The sequence below is a fragment of the Grus americana genome, chromosome 1 (genome assembly GCF_028858705.1).
Source record: "Grus americana isolate bGruAme1 chromosome 1, bGruAme1.mat, whole genome shotgun sequence".
Lineage (NCBI taxonomy): Eukaryota > Metazoa > Chordata > Aves > Gruiformes > Gruidae > Grus > Grus americana.
This window is the reverse complement of record NC_072852.1, coordinates 70,754,678-70,772,511: the sequence shown is the minus strand read 5'-3', so window position 1 is coordinate 70,772,511 and position 17,834 is coordinate 70,754,678. Positions and strand designations below refer to the sequence as shown.

Below are 17,834 nucleotides of genomic sequence, written 5' to 3'. Positions count from 1 at the left end.
CATACCCAAATACCATGAGAAAAGCAACTGTTGCGGCACGTCTAGCCAAACTGGAAGCAGGAAATACCAGGAGTCTCGCATCATGAGAAAGCTTGTTCTCATGCACTTTCCAGGCTGCTTTTGAGAATCAAAAATTATGGAGAAGTTCAGAAAAGAATACAGATTTTGCTTGCTAATTTCATCAAAATCTGAACTTTGAGCGCCAGATTTTGGTGCCACTAAGAAAGGATATGTGCTTGTGTTGCACAACTGCAAAAGCAAAATCTGATTACGTAGGTACATTGTATTCCTTCTTCATGATATATTGCCATCCTCTTAACTGCATATGTGGTTCAGAAATAGGCTCATTGAATTTGTATGTCCTTGAAGGGGGGGGAGCGAGCCTGATCTCAACTTGGTTTGGAGTCTGAGATTGTCAATTTTTCTTCATGAGCCAAGAAGCAACAACTGAGATTTTCAAAACTGAGCAAAACACTTTGAAAGCTCAGCTTGATACACATGCAAAAGATTTACCTTTCAGTGGATGGGTATTCAGCATTGCACTAAAAGTAGGACTCTCTCAAATTATCTCATCTTGAGCATTCAAAAATGGAAGCACTAAAATCACAAGTTACTTTTAAAAGCCTTACCAATTTCCTGGATTAATCTAGCCCTACGGCTATGGTTTAAAAGCATGATGAGAGCTTCAGTAAGAGTTGACTGAGCTCCACATAAACACAAGGAGGACAACTGTGTCTCAAGTCCTCCTCAAAATCAGTATTTGTGGTCAGTTACAGCCTACTTTTTACATTTATTTGTAGCATTCAAAGATTGCGTGCAACACAGTGAATATTACAAGCTGATTCTGTCTTATAAGAGCTCTTAATATAATCCATCTCTTATTTTTTGCACAGCTCTCTCCTCTGCTTTCACAATTGGGTTAGAGTGATTGTTTAGTTTTTCTAGTGGACTATTCTAAAGCACCTCCATTAGGTCTTTCTTAACTCTTCCCCTTTCTAGAGTAACTTATTCTAGTATTGCAATCTCTCTCCCTGTTCAACAGGAACCTTTCTTCTAACCATCTTCATCACTTCATTTGCCTTTTCAATCTCACGTGTACCTTACCCAAAATATGATGCCTTGGATGATTAAACCAGGCAACTGGACATAAAACCTTGTAACATGATTTGCTTTCATGACTCTCTGAGGGTGAACTAAGCATCTACAGCAGGTTCCAAATTAATCCAATGACTAAGGACCCTGGACCGGACTCTCTACAACCCTCAATGCTCCCAAGCAGATGGACAGGCAGCAAGCTGCCTGATTCTAGATCTCTGTGCTGTGGCTCCCTTTAAGCCATACAGACCTGGCTGAACCCAGACAGGTCCAAACCTTCAAAGCCCTGACCAGTGTCAATGTCTGATTAGAATCAGTGGGTATTTTGATACCTGCTGCATTGAACCAAAAGCACACTTGCTACACAACATTGAACATGGCTCCCTGTGTCCAGCTGTAACCTGAAGAGTAAATGGTCCCCAAATCTTATTTACTTACCATACAGTAAAACACCGTGGCACCAGCTCCTGTGTTTACAGTGGAAATGCAATGCAGTAAATTTTGTAGATTTTCTCTTTAAAACAAAAGAAGAATCTTGGGTATGCACAGTTTATATCACGGGGCATTGCAGTTTGGGGGAAAATCATTAGTTAAGGCAGTCAGGTGGCCAAAGGGCCTAGATTATTATTATTGTAAGAGTAGGTCTCATAGGGAAAAAGTTCAAAGTAAAGTGGGAGGAAACCAGGGAAGGATGATTAGTTGATACAGTCCTGAAAAACTCATCCCTAGGGTGTAAACCATCTTTGCATTATTGACCAAACTGAGTTTCCTGAAATATTTGTTCTAAGGCAAACAGGACTTGGTTCTAAAGCCCCAATCTTGCATTTACTTCATTTTAAGCACATAAGTAGCTTCATCCCTATTTATTTCATCAGGATTACCAATGTTCTTTAAGTGAAGCACATGCTTAAGTACTTTGCTGAACAAGCAACTTTCAGTTATAGGTCCCTTATTTATTTTCTTATCTCAAGTTTCCCTACAACATTGAAATCAATGGTTTACAAGTTACCTGATCTTTCCTGGAGGCAGGTTGGAGCTTCTCATCTGGTAATTTTCCCTTTTTAGCTTCCACTTTAACCTCTTTTTCTTCCCCCTTTGTTTTTGGGGTTTTAATAATTTTTTTTTAATACAAAAACATCGCACCTGTTTGCACTTTTGTTTCTCCACACTGTGTTCATGTACAAATCCTGTGTACAGCCACATCTCCATCATATGCTGCTGTGCCCACATCTCCGTGTGCAGCTGTGCTCCCTCCACCCTCTCCAGATGCTCCCATTTCCCCATCTGGGCCTTTCTCCCTTGCGTGCCATCATGCTCACATGTCCCAGCAAAGAGCCCTCTCCTGTGACTGCATTTAACACACCCGCTCCTCACACAGTTTACCAGGTGCTCATAACATTTTGTGCCAAGAAGTGTCTGCCTTCACCTCACGTGTTACTGCATTAGGCCATTTTATAGCAGCTGAGAAAAAAGCAGCAAAAAAACCATGCAGAGGTCTGAACATGCAAGATTTTCTTTGAATAATGGAGTGAGGTCAGGCATGTTGTGCACTGCATTATTTGTAAGAAGTAAGGAGCTTTATTTTTAAAAAGCGAGAGCAAGAGAGAGAGCACAAGTATTAGTCATTTCAATGCAGGAGTAGATCTGTGAGGAAATTCCAATTCAATTTTTTTTTTCTTGCATTACATTTCTCACAAACCACAGGTGTCTTATTTTGGTGCAAAATGTTTACTGTACCTGTTTTCTTAGGAAAGCTGCTTGAGGTTTTTCCTCTTGTACTGTCTTCTCTTTTACCTGTTTATCTTCTATTTTCTTTTCTTCCATCTTTTGTTTTTCCTTTAATTTCTCTGCTTCTATCTTAGCCTTTTCTTCAGCTGCCCTCTTTTCCTCTTCTGCCTTAGCCCTTGCTCTTTCCTCAGCTGCCCTCTTTTCCTCTTCTGCCTTGGCCCTCGCTCTTTCCTCAGCTGCCCTCTTCTCCTCTTCAGCTTTAGCCCTCTCTCTTTCCTCAGCTGCCCTCTTCTCCTCTTCAGCTTTAGCCCTCTCTCTTTCCTCAGCTGCCCTCTTCTCCTCCTCTGCTTTCTGTTTTTCCTCAGCTGCCTTCTTTTCTTCCTCTGCTTTTAACCTCTCCCTTTCTTCTGCCTCAAGTTTCTCCCTTTCTTCTGCTTTCTTCCTTTCTTCCTCAGCCTTTTCCTCATCCCTAAGCTCCCCTTCCGGCACAGCATTTGTATCATTCTCTGCTTTGTGTTCCTCTGCATTTATTGCTAGATTTTTTGTTTCTACTACCTCTTCTTTATCTGCAGATTTTTCTGTCACATCTACCTGATTTTCCTCTACAGGGACCTCCTTTGGTTTCTCCTCCTGTACGTCCTCTTTGTCTTTTTCTTCTTTTTTTTCCTCCTCTTCTCCATCTTGCCTCCAGTTGTTCCTTTGGTATGATTTGGTAACCGTTTCAGTTTCCTCAATCTCATAGTGTCCTCGGCGTGTTTCAGCCTTTTCCTCTTTCCCCGTGGTCTCGTTTTCTTCCACATTGTTTACTTCTCTCCTGCTGGGCAGTGACAAGTTCCCATCTGTGATCGTGGGGTCAAATTCTTTTTGGCGTTCCAGGGCTTCCTGTAGACGTTTTTGGCGTCTCTCCTCCCGTCTTGCCAGTCTCTCCAACAATGCAGCTTCGTCATCTGTTCCCCCTGTGGTTGTAGTACGCTTGGTTTCCTCTTCTGCCACACTACATAAAAGTGACAATTTTGCATTAAAAAAAAAAAAATCTGTCTAAAAACCTATGTGCTTAGCTGTTTCTAGAAAAAATGCTTGCTGTAACACCATTCCATGGTTTGAAAACACAACAGGTTGCATACTTCAAAATTAAGCAAAATGGTTCTGGGGATTAATTTTGGCATTTCTACATGTATAGGAATGTGGTGTTTCACAATGTCAGAGCCTGGAAAGGTTCCCTTCTAGGTGAGTTCCAACAGCCGCTGAAGTCCCCAGGAGTCTTACTGACCTCAGTAGGCACTGGAACAGTCCCTGAGGCTTGGAGCAGCTGAAATATGAATAGCCTTGAAAAACTCATCCTCTCCCTCTGCACCCAGCAGCAGAATACTTGGAAAAACCTTAGCTTGCTTTAAGGCTCCCTTCAGCTTGGCCTGAGGTGTACGTATCTTATACACAGCCTTCCCACCAGGCGAAATTTCTGAAGATGCTACACAAGCAAGATACTTTCTGACTTCAGTGAACTCCTCTACCAACAAGAAGCTACTTCTGTTCAGCAACAGCATCCATGGATACAGTCCATAATGGAATAGCCTGGCAATTAAGGGTGCAGTGAGGTTGTGATTGTCTGTACATAGATGATAGTCTGTTATAAAATGGAGTGAGCAGAGCACCTAATTTAAGACATGCTGTTCAACCTGTAGGTATCAGGACTGGATGTTGCTCTCAGTCACTGGAGGTTTTTTGACTCCTTCAAAATTCAGCTGTTTAATTCTCCTGTGTGTAGGTCTCTTCCCTCTTTCTAGCTTCCCCCCATCCCCCTTATGGAAAAAAGATTATAATCTATAATCAGAAATGTTGCTGTTTTCCTATCTATATGCATCCTTCTTGTCGTTACTAGAATGTTACTTGTGCTCAGTATCTATTAGCTTGATACCACAATGTTTATTTCTGATCTCTTCTATCTGTTTTGTTATGTCTACCGGAAATCTGGATCTATTATTTGTGACTACGTGAAACTGAATAAATGATGGACAAACTGGAAGGCCAGGTCTGCCTACTCAGCTCGTGACAAGTGGCACCTCATTCCATATGCTTTTGCTAGTTGTATGACCCTGACAGTGCCAGATGAGGGCCAAGGTCTAGCACTCACACCCAGCGACTTGCAGGCATGTTTCAGCTGCACCTTGAGGCCTGGGTGCCCACCAATCCCATGTGCCTTGGCCCCATGATGCCATGTCCAGAAGGAGGAAAAAAGATGTGGAGGTTTGTGAGTCCAGAAGCACTCATGCCTGAGGGAATCTGACAGCAGGATACATCAGAGGTATTTCTTTCCATGAGCCCCAGCTGAGTTACTCCACAGACAGCCCTGAGGACACCCTGGGAATGGGTTATGAGCATGGTCTCAAGCTCAGCTTCAGTGATGCTCCCACCCCACAGTGTAGACACAGCCAGTAATGCTTCTCACAGTGTTAGGTTCTCTTCAGAGCAAGGATGGTCAAACCTGGTGCTTAAATTTTAAGTAGCAAAACAGACCTCTTCAAGATACTTCCCTACTCTGAACAAAAATTACTGTTGACTTGTCAATAAACAGCATCAGACTTTTACCTGTTTTGGGCATTAACTTCTGATTTCTCCATTACTTCTCCTGATAGATCTTCTTCCTTTTGCCGCAGCCTCTCCTGTCGAGCACGTCGGCGACGTTCTCTGGCAGCTTCTTCCTCATCATCATCGTTTCTCTGGTAGGACAGCCTGCAACAGAGCATTAGGGATATGGAAAAAAGGTGCTGTAGCATATAGGACACTGTGACTGAAAAATTTCAAAAAGGAGCTGATCAGAGCATGGTAAGCACATCTGCAGTGGCTGCTCCATATGCTGTTTAGAAAATAAGCTGTCGAGATGCATAGTTTCAAAGCTTGGGTTTGTTTTGTTTCAGAAATGAACTTGACAAAATAGTCATAGTGAAGGCAGCAGCCACACCACACTGTCGGTTTGCTCCTAGAAAATACCAAAACCCTAACAGACCAGCTCCAAGGCTGAGCAAACATCCTGCTAGACTGTACTATGATCCTGCCAGAACGCACACAACAGCATTTGAGCAGACTATCGCTCAAGCCCACACAACTGAAACTGGACTTAGCCAAGCAGTTTTTCATTAGTGTCCTCTAAATATAACATGCTTAAAATGGTGACAGTATTCTAAAATTGAAAGACTAGAAAGCAGGGAAACACAAGTATGACAATGGCTCTCAGTGCTCAGATCTGAGTGCCAAACATCTGACACCTACAAAATTTTTGTGAGCCCACAGCCCTGCCAGGCCAAATCACACAAGATCGCTGCTGTGATGAAAGCCTACGGCTGAGAACACATTGTGTTCATCTAACCCAACAGATGATTACATTTAGTTTCATCCTACTTGAAAAAGAAAGCAAGACACTACAATCCTAATAATCCTGCGGTCCATTCAAATCTTTGCTGAGGTGCATTATTACTGTGTGAGATAAAGAGAAAGGCTTGCATTCCTCTTATCTTTTTGTGCAGGGAAAGTGAAATAGGAAGCTAGCATGTGCCAGACCCAGTCAGGACACACATTTACTTTACTTCCAACAATGGTTTGATACATAATGGTTAAGAAGTCACCCTTCCTTATGTAGTCACCCATTTAAGTTAGTTGTACAGAAGTGCACGTAGAGAAAAAAGCTCTGCACCAAGTAAAAACAAGCACAGTTAAACTTGTGTTTCAAAGAATATTTTAACATTAAAAGCAACTAAAACATTTTGATGTAGTCATGAATTGAACTCTTGGGGTCCCAGCCTCTCCCATTGCCTTGTTCTAGTCCTGCTTTTCTCATTTTCTGAGAGAAGGGGGAAAGTACAAGTTCAGCAGAGATTTAATTATCCCAGTCTTCATTTAAAAATTAAAAATAGAAGTTAAAAACCCAATATGGCTGAGCCACTGTGTTGGGTTTGCATGGCAAGGTTTTGGTAGTGGGGGGCTACAGGGGTGGCTACTGTGAGAAGTTGCTAGAAGCTTCCCCTGTGTCTGACAGAGCCAAGGCCCGCCGGCTCCAAGATGGACCCGCCGCTGGCCAAGGCCAAGCCAATCAGCGCCTCTGTGATAACATATTTAAGAAGGGGAAAAAAAACAGTTAGAGAGAGCTTTTGCAGCCGGAGAGAGGAGTGAGAACATGTAAGAAACTCTGCAGACACCAAGGTCAGTGAAGAAGGAGGGGGAGGAGGTGCTCCAAGACACCAGAGCACAGATCCCCCTGCAGCCTGTGGTGAAGGCCATGGTGAAGCAGGCTGTCCCCCTGCAGCCCATGGAGGAAGGATGAGGGGGTGTAGAGATTCCACCTGCAGCCCGTGGAGGACCCCACGCCGGAGCAGGCGGAGGCACCCGAAGGAGGCTATGGCCCATGGGAAGCCCATGCTGGAGCAAGTTCCTGGCAGGACCTGCGGATCCGTGGAGAAGGGAGCCCACGCCAGGGCAGGTTTGCTGGCAGGACTTGTGACCCCGTGGGGGATCCCACGCTGGAGCAGTTTGCTCCTGAAGGTCTGCACCCCGTGGGAGAGACTATGCTGGAGCAGTTCGTGAAGGACTGTAGCCCGTGGGAGAGACTCCATGCTGGAGCAGGGGAACAATGAGAGGAGTCCTCCCCCTGAGGATGAAGAAGCGGCAGAAACAACATGTGATGAACTCACCACAACCCCCATTCCCCGCCCCGCTGTGCCGCTGAGGGGGGAGAAGGTTGAAGCCGGGAGTGAAGTCGAGCCTGGGAAGATGGGAGGGGTGGGGGGAGGTGTTTTAAGATTTGATTTTATTTCTCATTCCTCTACTGTGTTTTGCCTAGTAATAAATTAGATGAATTCCCTCTCTAAGTTCGGTCTGTTTTGCTCGTGACGATAATTAGTGAGTGACCTCTCCCTGTCCTTATCTCGACCCACAAGCATTTCGTTATACTTTTTTTCTCCCCTGTCTAGTGAATGAGGGGAGTGAGAGAGCGGCTCTGGTGGGCACCTGGCCCCCAGCCAGGGTCAACCCACCACAGCCACTTGCCAGACCTCGAATAGCATTTTCATCCCATGCAGCTCTTCTTGGCCTATTGCATGAAATATTTGATTTGCTGCTTTCATGTTCTACTTCAAGAGCTCCTTTTCTTTGTAGAAACAGCTCCTCTCAAAGAGGGTGAAAACCACGAGCAGCACAGCCATGCAGGATCACAGTAGGGGAGAGAGGAAGAAAGTAAGGAGATGAATTAAAAGCACTAGAGGTGATGTAGGGAAGGCAAGGAAAAACACTTCCTGTCACTTGTAAGCAATTTAAAGGGGAATCAACATTTCATTTAGGTCTAGATCAGAAAGCATATGAATACAATAATAAACTAATGGGGTCTTTAATTTGCAGAAGAAAGAGACTCTCTCTGGAATAAAACTGCATTAGCAAACTGACCACAGAAAGCCCACTTGTTAGTAAGATGTTCTGGCTGCAAGAAGCCTATGATCTTTTTAGCTCTGAACTCCAAATGTAAGGGCACAGGAGAGCATGCTGCTCTTAGCCTGTGGCCGCTGGATAATGGCCATGACTGAGTCAATTCCCAGTGCCTATGGCTCAAGATTTGTCTTTGCAGTGAGACCACAAGAGGATGAAATAGTTTATCCTACTCTCTGTACCCACACAGAACACTCCTACACAGCAAGCAGAACAACCACTTTTAAAAGCCTCTTTAAAATGCCTTTTTAAAACCACTAGTTGCTCGGAAAACTAAAAAAAAGGAAAGAAAAAATACCCTAAGCAAAAAACTCCCACCAAATGGTACCCATTAAATAAGTCAAATGAAAACAGATATCTATTTCCTGTCCTTGGACACTTCTCACATAGATCATCTGTTAAGCTGACAATCTCTCTCAATATCCTTTTAAGTATATCCGCTGCCTCACTGCATGTCACAGCGGTTTCCTACAGCAAGCAAGTACGCCAGATACGGGCTCCACCCATAAGGATCACCTTAAGCATTCCATTCTGTTCGCCACCACGGATGCATGAAACATCCCCAGTAATCTGGAAACAGTCATATGAACAACTAATAGCAGAATTTATAGATCTGTATCTTATTTTCTTTACAGTGATGTTAACACTACTCCCAGATTGTACTTCTACAGGCTGTTTTGCTTGCCTCAGAAATACAAGGTTGACTGGAGTGGACCCAAGTAGCCACCACAGACTAAAGTAGGCTGAAAATGCAGGTTCAGGTTGGCTATGTTAATTAATGGGTTAATGACCACTCTGTGAGCAAACTGACAACAGGATCATTTATGAAATGATTCAACATAGTCACCCTAACTGCCATTGACTCTCCATAAGAAATTCAGTCATAGGAAAGATGGTGCAAGTCAGACAAATACCATTTCTGCCCATGAAAAATACGCTCTTCTGACAACAGTGTTCGTTTCACCATTCTCTCAATCCTCACACACTGAGTTCATTCACCCTAACTCAGCTGGCACATCACTCTTTTTCTTAGTTATCTAAGTAGCCTCCTCCTCCATTGCCTAGGGCATCAAACAAATTTCATAGAGTAAACCACAGGCAGACACATGAATTCAGGCACCCTCCACTGGGAGTGGGAAGACTGACCCTCACTCTCCCACTGTTACAACTCTCCCTAGTTACCCAACACAAGCAAAACCAATCTGGGAACTCTTCATAGCTTATCTTCCACTTGCCCACATTTTGACATTTTTTAGAGCAAGAGTAAACAAATAATAAAAAGTATGAGTCCAAGATTTCAGGTCTGTATATCAGACAGATGGAAATCTGATGATCCACACTGGCCTGTGTTGTTTCTCCACCCTTGGAGAACAGCCTTGCTGCCCAGCATGCATACACGCCCCACAACTAAATTAAACTAACCTTATATCCATTTTTCACCTTCTGCATAACTGTTCAAAGTGTTTGCAGACAAGCCTCTATCTCAGGCAATGAGAGCATGGCACAGTGTGATCTCATGCCAAGCCTTCTGATAGACGACACCTCTTATGAAATATTCAGATGAAAAGATGATGACTTGGAAACCATCCTACACCTTGTTACCAAAGATAACATGCTCTTGGTCTAAATGTCAACTAAATGGAAAGGAAAAAAAAAAAAGCAGAGTGTTGGTTGCTTCTCCTGTTACCTTCTCTATGTTTCCGACATGAGAAAAAGCAGTGTAACCTCTGTACGCTATTGGTAAGTCGTTCTAGTAAAGCATTAGTCTACCATACTTCCTACACAGCACAACTCAAGTACAGGAGACTGAGCATCTCATCTACATTTCGCACCGTGCTAGGCAAGGATAACAATAGACGTTTTGCCCTCTTGAGCAGGTAAGACAGATTTATGTCTCCAGGACTGAAATCTCAAACTTGCTGAAGTTAACAACAAATCTCCTGATTATTTGAGTAAGTCTAAAACATTATTCTCAAACTGAATGGGGGGGACTCTACAGCCTAGAGCAGAAAATAACTCTGCTGGATTAGGAATATAGGCGATGAGGCCATCTGCCTCAGAGCTTCTTCAGAAAGATTCAGCACCCTCTCTATTTTTGTTGAGCACTGAATTTATATAAAGCTATAACCCAGTAAGAAGCTTGGTAATAGCTGGGATGATTATGGGGCTGAAACCATTTCATACAATCCAGCTTCAACTGGTTTCCACTTGAAACTGCAAATCAGTTCAAACAGTATCTGGGGCACTTTGGTTTCAGAGTTTCTTGCCCAGTACTACTACATTATTATTATTTTCTGAATTATGACAGCACTGAAATTTCCTGATCAAGCTCAGGCACTTGCTACAGTAGGCATTTTATAAAGATAGGAGAAGATCTGGTCCCTGTTCTAGACAGCGTGTATTCTGATTATAGAGAAACCTAATAATTTGTAGCACTACCTGCCCTCAGTGAGTCACATAAACTAAACCTGATGAATCTAAATTCTTTTTCATTTTTCACAGGAGTGGGGAAAAAAAATAAAAATGCCTAAGTTAAGCTGGATCACACTACTCCATTCTAGAGGAGACAAGGAGAAAGAAGAGCTGTAGATCTGAGTTTAGACTCCACCTCAAGGGTGTCAAAATTATGTGAAAAATTTCCAAACTTAACAAAAGCCTTTAAGACTAGATTTTTAACTCAAACAGGCAGCCCAGATCTGCCTCTTCTTTCCCCCATGATTCACTCAAATACCAATCTGTCTTCCCTTTCTCCTGCCTGCAAAAACACCTTGCATTCACAGCACTGCTCTCTCAACATGTACTTCAATCAGATGCAACTGTACCTATTCAGCAAGCTCTTTCCTACACAACTTTGTTATCTAGAAGCCTTTAAATACATTACAGATTGATTTTCTCTGTGGTTCACCCCAAGAAATGAGATCATTCATCCTGTATCAAGCTGCTGTACCTCCACTTGCAATCTAACCTACTTCTAAGACCTTCACCCTTCACTACCTAACACCACAGCAGCTGAAGTGACATCTGTTGACTTGTGTACCTCCATATTGATGGCAGACAGAGGACATCAGTAAAATGTCCCTGATGACAAATTTCACTGCCAGACTCACTCTAAAGAAGCTGCATTTGTTGGCCTTCTGTGCTCTTAGAAAGCCTTTCTATTTACCCAGGCTCTTCCTGAAAGTATGGGTGGGGTGAGGATGGACTCTGTTATAACACCCACTGGGGAGTGCTCTTTGTGTTACTGTTGATACTCAGTCCCATTTTATTTACGATTGCATATGTTTTTAATTTTTTATTGTGTTATTAATTCATATTATGATAGGCATACTTCAAAACGTGGATATAAACAACTGATGAATTTTCAGCTCAAAAAAAAGCAACAAATGCACATGCTTCCAGAGGATTATGCCTCTGTCAAGCTTTGCGTGTCAAATATCAGCTGTATTTCGTTCAAGTCCTATCTAAAATGTGGTAAATGGCAGGGGGCAGTTATGGGGAAAACTGTTTCTTCTAATCATTCCTCTATAATTCCACAAAAGCTGCCAGCATTCTGCTCAGACCTGGTTGAGAAGATTCATTTTTATGAGGGAACGAGCAGAATTTCAGTCCAAAATGCTCATGTTTCAAAAAGATGTAGTGAGTGAAAACAGGGGATTATGCTGGAGACATGCAGACATGCCACCACAGTTCTCAGTCCAATGTTGTGCATGAACGCTGTTATTAACACTGATATTTTTCACATATTTCTCAATTTGACATGCACCATTTTTTTCACATTGAATGTAGGAGAGACAAGTGGATAAAATTAACCAATGGCTGGAAATTAAACCCAGACAAATTAAAACTGGAAATGAAGCACATGTTTTTAACAGTGAGGATGATTAAATATACAAGAAATTATGGAACATCCATCTCTTGCATCTCCGCATTAAGATGGATGCCTTTTTGGAAGTCATACTACAGTAACACACTCATTCTTGGGCTCACTATAGATCAACTTGGTGAAATTCCCTTCTCTCTTAGGTACGGAAAGTTAGACTAGATTGTATGGTGGCACATGCTGAACTTAAACACTATAGTCTTCCATTTACAGAAGTTATATGCCTTCTCATTCTGCTCATAATATTTCTCTGTCTCACAAATATTTTTACTCTTTTCATCCACACATTTTCCAGAGCTACACACTCTATACTCCTGAGTCAGCAAATTACCCAGGTATCCACATATTTCTCTGGGAAAAATAATGAGACTGACACACTTTTCAATGTATTCTCTTCTCATTTACATCATTTTCATATTGTGTGTTTCTAATATCCTTTCTTATTTTTCATAGCTCCAAAGAGTTCAAGGATTATTATTTTTCTGCTGGGTACCCAATTATTCAATGGGTTGGCAGAAGAACGTTCTTTCTGTCAGATCTGGCATCCTTCATTTCCTACCATACCTTTAGAAACCTTTCTCCTACTTTAAACCTCAATTTAAAATACCTAAAAGATAAAACAATGTGCATTTTAACAACTAATTTTTTGTTTCAGCTGAGCAAAATCTTTAGATTATTTACATTGGTTAAGGATCTGGCTGTGAGATTGTTATTTTGTCTGCATGACAAAATAGTTAAGTAAGGGAAAGAAAAGGTCTTCTGAGAGGTCCAGCTCATGGACATTCTTCTTTATGGTTTCTTTCCTTTTGATGTTTTTGTCATATAGGTTTTTTCACAGGTAAGGAAAGAGTAGGTACGCTCATCCCTTTAACAGTTTGATTCTAAAAAAGCTAAGGTGCAAGCAATCCACACGGAAGAATGAAGTAATAAAAAGTGATATGCAAGCCAATAACCACAAGGGAAAATGACTCCATACTGACAACAAAAATACTTGGTGACTGCCAAGTAATTCATGTCAAAAGTAGCCAGATATTTTATTTCATTGCTGAAGATAGCACTGAAGCCTCTAGGACAGATCCTGGCTTCCCAAATTACTGGTTTCTGTTGAAAATGTAAGTTTCAGTTGCGTAGAGACCCAAGATTTCCAACGCCTTGTCTCATTTCTTGCAGTTTTCTGCTCGTAACAACACTGTTGCTTTGGGTTTAGATTCAAGCCCTAAAACCTGGGCCTCATAGTTAGAGGCAGTCTGTAACATCACTGCATAATTCTACACAAAGGCAGAATGACTCATGCACGTGCCTAATTTTTTTTTTCCTCATGGCTGAAAACTGATGATCTGTTTCATAATATGAAACGCAAGCAGATTCTCCAACCACATTCACATAACTCTGGTAAATCGCCTCTGAGTACCTCAGCATAAATCGCACGCAGGACCGCTAACATGAAGGGTAAAAACCTTCAGCTACTGAAACAATGTCAAATTTGCCTCCGACATATATTATGTTCAGATAAAAGTGCTTGTTGGAAATGTCCCAGGGAAAAGCATGTAATTCTCTCAATATGTGAAGTCTGTAATGCTCTGCAGTTTTACTTCATCCACAATAGACTTGACATTGACCTGTCTGAGCAGTGTGGTATATTTAGCCTGTTTTAATTTAGAAGTTTCACATGAAAAAGGAAAAAAAAAAAGTAACTGGGCAGAAAACAATAATTGGAAAAGTGCCTTCTAGCTGATAACTATTACTTTTTTACTGCTTTCCCTGAAGCTTAGTGGAATTCACCCAGAAATCTGTTTCCCTGGCAGATGACAAACATGTAAAAAAGTGTACAAAACAAGCTTACTTTAAAAAAGTGGGAGCAAAACCCAATTGCTGTGCATACCACTGTGGTTGATGTGGTATTTGTTGACTCTGTAGCAAATTGCTTTCTGCTTGCTGCCACCACCTCCAGTTTCTAGTGCTTTATTGCATATAAAATCCAACATAATTTATGCCACAGCCTTACCCAGTAATATTTCAGGCATATGACTTGAGAATAATGGGCATTTTGCCTAGCTGAGGCATAAGTAAGGACTTACAGGATTCGCCCCAGAATATACAATCCACAATTGCTACAAAGCCAAATCATAAATTTTCTTTCTTGTGGTTTTGGGCCCCTGTATTCAATATGGCTTTCAAGGCATTTTTATACCTCAAATTGCTAGCTTACTGGATGTATACAAAGTTAAGATTGAACTCCTCCTCTTTTATATTTCATTGCAAATAAAACTCTAATTGACATGGTTGAGAGATTTACTCAAGAGAGAAGGAATTAAAAATGAAGACAGACATGAGCATTTTTAACTTAAAAAAAGATCCCCTGCATATTGAGAATTGTGGTCTTTCTAGAAAATATGCAAAAGATTTCAGGAATGAAACCTACATTTTCTTATGGGCATCTTTAGGCAAACCGATGTATCCAATATGTCACGCTCAAGCTATGAAGTTCTGTATTTCCTCCAAACAACTTTTTAATTCATACAAAATTCATGTCATCATCTATCAGAAATTATTAAATGAAGGGAAGGGAGGGAAGGAGGGAAGGCACAAGGAGGATTTTTGTTATTGGGCCATTTTCTCATCCTACATAGTCACGTCATTAAACTATGACCCTGAGGTAGATGTAGGCAGGCATGAATGCCCCATCAGACAGCCTGTGGGGAATCTGGAGCAAAAGCACACAAGGAACCCTGCAGCCTTATGGGGAGGAACCTGAACAAGAGCACAGGACCACTTTTTCATGGCCCAACAGCAATTTTTATATTTTTTTTTATATGTATACATATATAAAATATATGTATTTTCTCAGAAATTAATATGATAAACAGTTCTTCTTTCTATTTAAAAATAAAAAACTCACTTCACATGCAATATATTTTTTCCACCAGAGGCTGGAGTGGAAATTCTGTTGTCATTAGGAAGTAGAGTTTTTTCTTTTTATTCAAGCACAATATTTATAATCCATTTCAAGACGATTCCCAATTACTATTGTTCAGTTTCCCTATACCTATAGCAAAGATCTGTTTTTGCCAAGTTTTCTGATGTAACCACCTCCCTTTAAATGCAAGAGTGCACTATTATTGAACAAAGCTGTAGTTCCGACTCCGAAAATGTAACTCAAAGATGCAGATTAAGCACAACAGTCCTGTACCTGGATGACATACTTTGCAAGGGGTAAACTAGTGAATAAAGAGGGGGTAACATACAATAGATTCAGCTTATTTATTAGACTGATAAAAGTACTTTCTGGCTGAACTGCATTTTTGGGTTTCTTACACTTGGGATTAGTAGAAAAAGCAACTTCAACATTTTCTGTGCCAGGCTTTTTACAGCACCCCAGTGTTTCTCCCTAACAGTTCAATTCTGAGGGCAGCAATGGATTGAAGTAGATCTTCCAGACAAGCCCTGCAATTGGAAGCTCACCCCAGCCAGGTGAGCTAAAATCAGATTTACAGAACATGGTGCTCCAAGTACAGGCTGCCTTCACCCTAGTGTAGCTACAGCAGTGACAGAAGGGATATTTTAGCAAGGTTTCACTATAGAGACAAAGGCAAGGGAACCGGATTGAAGGAGAATTGGCTTCCACTCTTCTCTGCTCAGTGTCTGGTTTAGCACTATAACTGCAGTAGGTCATGTTTTCTGAAGAAAAAAAGTTTAAACTTTTTTAAAAAAACAGATTATTTCTGGTGTTATTTTTTTATTCCAAAATAGTATGCAGCATCCTCCCAAATTAGCAAACAAGAACAAAGCTACAATTTCAGGAAAGCACAAACTGAATTATTATAAATTATGTATATATTGTTCACCTGGAACGTCAGCCTCTGGCTTTTCAATTTCATCTGCTTCTCTACTTTCACCTTGGATACCTGCTTTGAAGGCTCGTTTAATGCAGAATACTAGACAACAGAAAGCCTCTTAACAAACTAATGCTTGTATTTCATTCCCTCCACAAAGATTAATAGGATTACTGCATTTTAAGAGGACTGTATTTTAAAAGGTAGTGCAGGACCATGAGGATAGGTGTCATACACAGGAAGCTTCTTTAGTTTCAACCTGTACTTGCTCTGCTGAATATCATGTAAGGACAAATGCTAAAAAAGTTAACTCAGAGAATCACTGGATTCACTAACATCCAAAGCAATCTCAGTCACACACTCTCTAATCCTCCATCACTGTGCCCAATCTACTCACAATCAACTTCCAGCATATATGCATTCACCATCCACCCTGCCAAAACAAGACATGACATTTGAGATGAAACACAGCTTTGGTTTTCTAAGATGACAGATCTTTTCTGTGAACAGAATCCCCTTTTGCATTCATGCTTTTTCTTCACTTGCCTGCTAGGTTTTGCAGGGTGTAACGAGGAACCAGGGGCCAGGACTCTACAGTGGGTCAGTCCTGAAGAGAAGAAAGTTCACAGCATCACGTTGATTGATATCAGGGACACCACCCACCAACAGTGCTGGACCCATCTTGAAAGGAGTTATCTGTCGCTGAAATGCAGCCGTACCTAGGATGGATCAGCAAGTAGGCTGTGGCTCCACAACCAAAACATCAGTCTCTGATTTGGGACTGACGCTGAAATTGATTATGGATTTGAACAAGACTGGGACAGAGAACCAGTGTGGCAGGAAGGAGGAATGCAGAAGCAGGGATCAAACAGGGACTGGGGCTGTAGGAAGGGGCCTGGAACAAGACTTCTCCCTGGGCTGGGGAAGGGGAGAGAGGAGAGACAGCAGCAACGGAGGAGAAGCCTCCGTCCCTGCAGGCGATGAGATGGGGAATGGAGAAGTGTTGATGGAGAAATACTCACAACACAGGGAAGAGGAAAAGAGATCTGTCGGACAGTAGTAAGGAAAGAGAAAGTACCAGGACTGGATAAGTGGCGCTACCGTCAACATCCAGCATCGAGCCAGGTTCACATGGCTGCCCAGGGCCTGGAAAGCCAAAATCCATCATGACTGGAAAAATGGAAACTAAGACAGAGGGTCATGATTACCCAGACACCACATTGCTCAGTAACTGCTTCAGCCTTGCCCGAAATGTTATGTGATCTGAAATGCCTACAAACAGTCAGAACCCGCTATTTTTATTGCTCAATTTATCAAAAGTATGGGTGTTAGCATTAGCCTGGGCTCTGTGAAGTGTCAAAACTCCTCTGTATTTCTCAAGGGATTAGAGACTGTAACTAAATGACTATTGCTCAGAGCCAGACAGGTCCCTGAAGATGTCTGCTGGAGCTTTCAGAAACACAGCAAAGACTGTGCTGCACGAACAAAGTACAAGGCATGTATTTGCACACAGGGAGCCTGGAAAAATAATTTTACCAGATAATCATTCAGATAATCATAGAATAATCTTTTTTTCATCCACTCTTCCCGACACAAAATATGCAAGAGGAGGGCACAGCCTTAACATACCGCAGCAGACTAAATATTGAAATAAACACTGCAAACAGGAAAGCAGCTGAAATGTAAGAGCAGAACACGCACCAAAACAGAACAGACTGTGAAGCCTTATGCTAAGTGAAATAAACCACTTTAGGGGGGATACGGCATTAGAAATACATTCAGTGCTACAACATATGGTGAATGGGAAAAAAAAATAATGAAAATCAGAT

The 17,834-nt window shown here is 41.7% G+C and overlaps 1 protein-coding gene across 16 annotated transcripts in view; it reads right to left on the bottom strand.

The window, feature by feature from the left end:
- The window catches only part of CALD1 (caldesmon 1), a 203,380-nt gene that overhangs the window by 27,503 nt on the left and 158,043 nt on the right, over window positions 1–17,834 (bottom strand). For 6 of the 16 annotated variants that reach the window (XM_054813237.1, XM_054813240.1, XM_054813239.1 and 3 more), the window contains 3 exons: window positions 5,410–5,553; window positions 2,833–3,817; window positions 2,105–2,188 (listed from right to left, as the gene is read on the bottom strand). In XM_054813237.1, the coding sequence (XP_054669212.1) occupies window positions 2,105–2,188; window positions 2,833–3,817; window positions 5,410–5,553 (1,213 nt within the window). The remainder of the gene's footprint in view (window positions 1–2,104; window positions 2,189–2,832; window positions 3,818–5,409; window positions 5,554–17,834) is intronic. The other 10 variants (XM_054813249.1, XM_054813251.1, XM_054813252.1 and 7 more) reach the window with 2 other exon arrangements.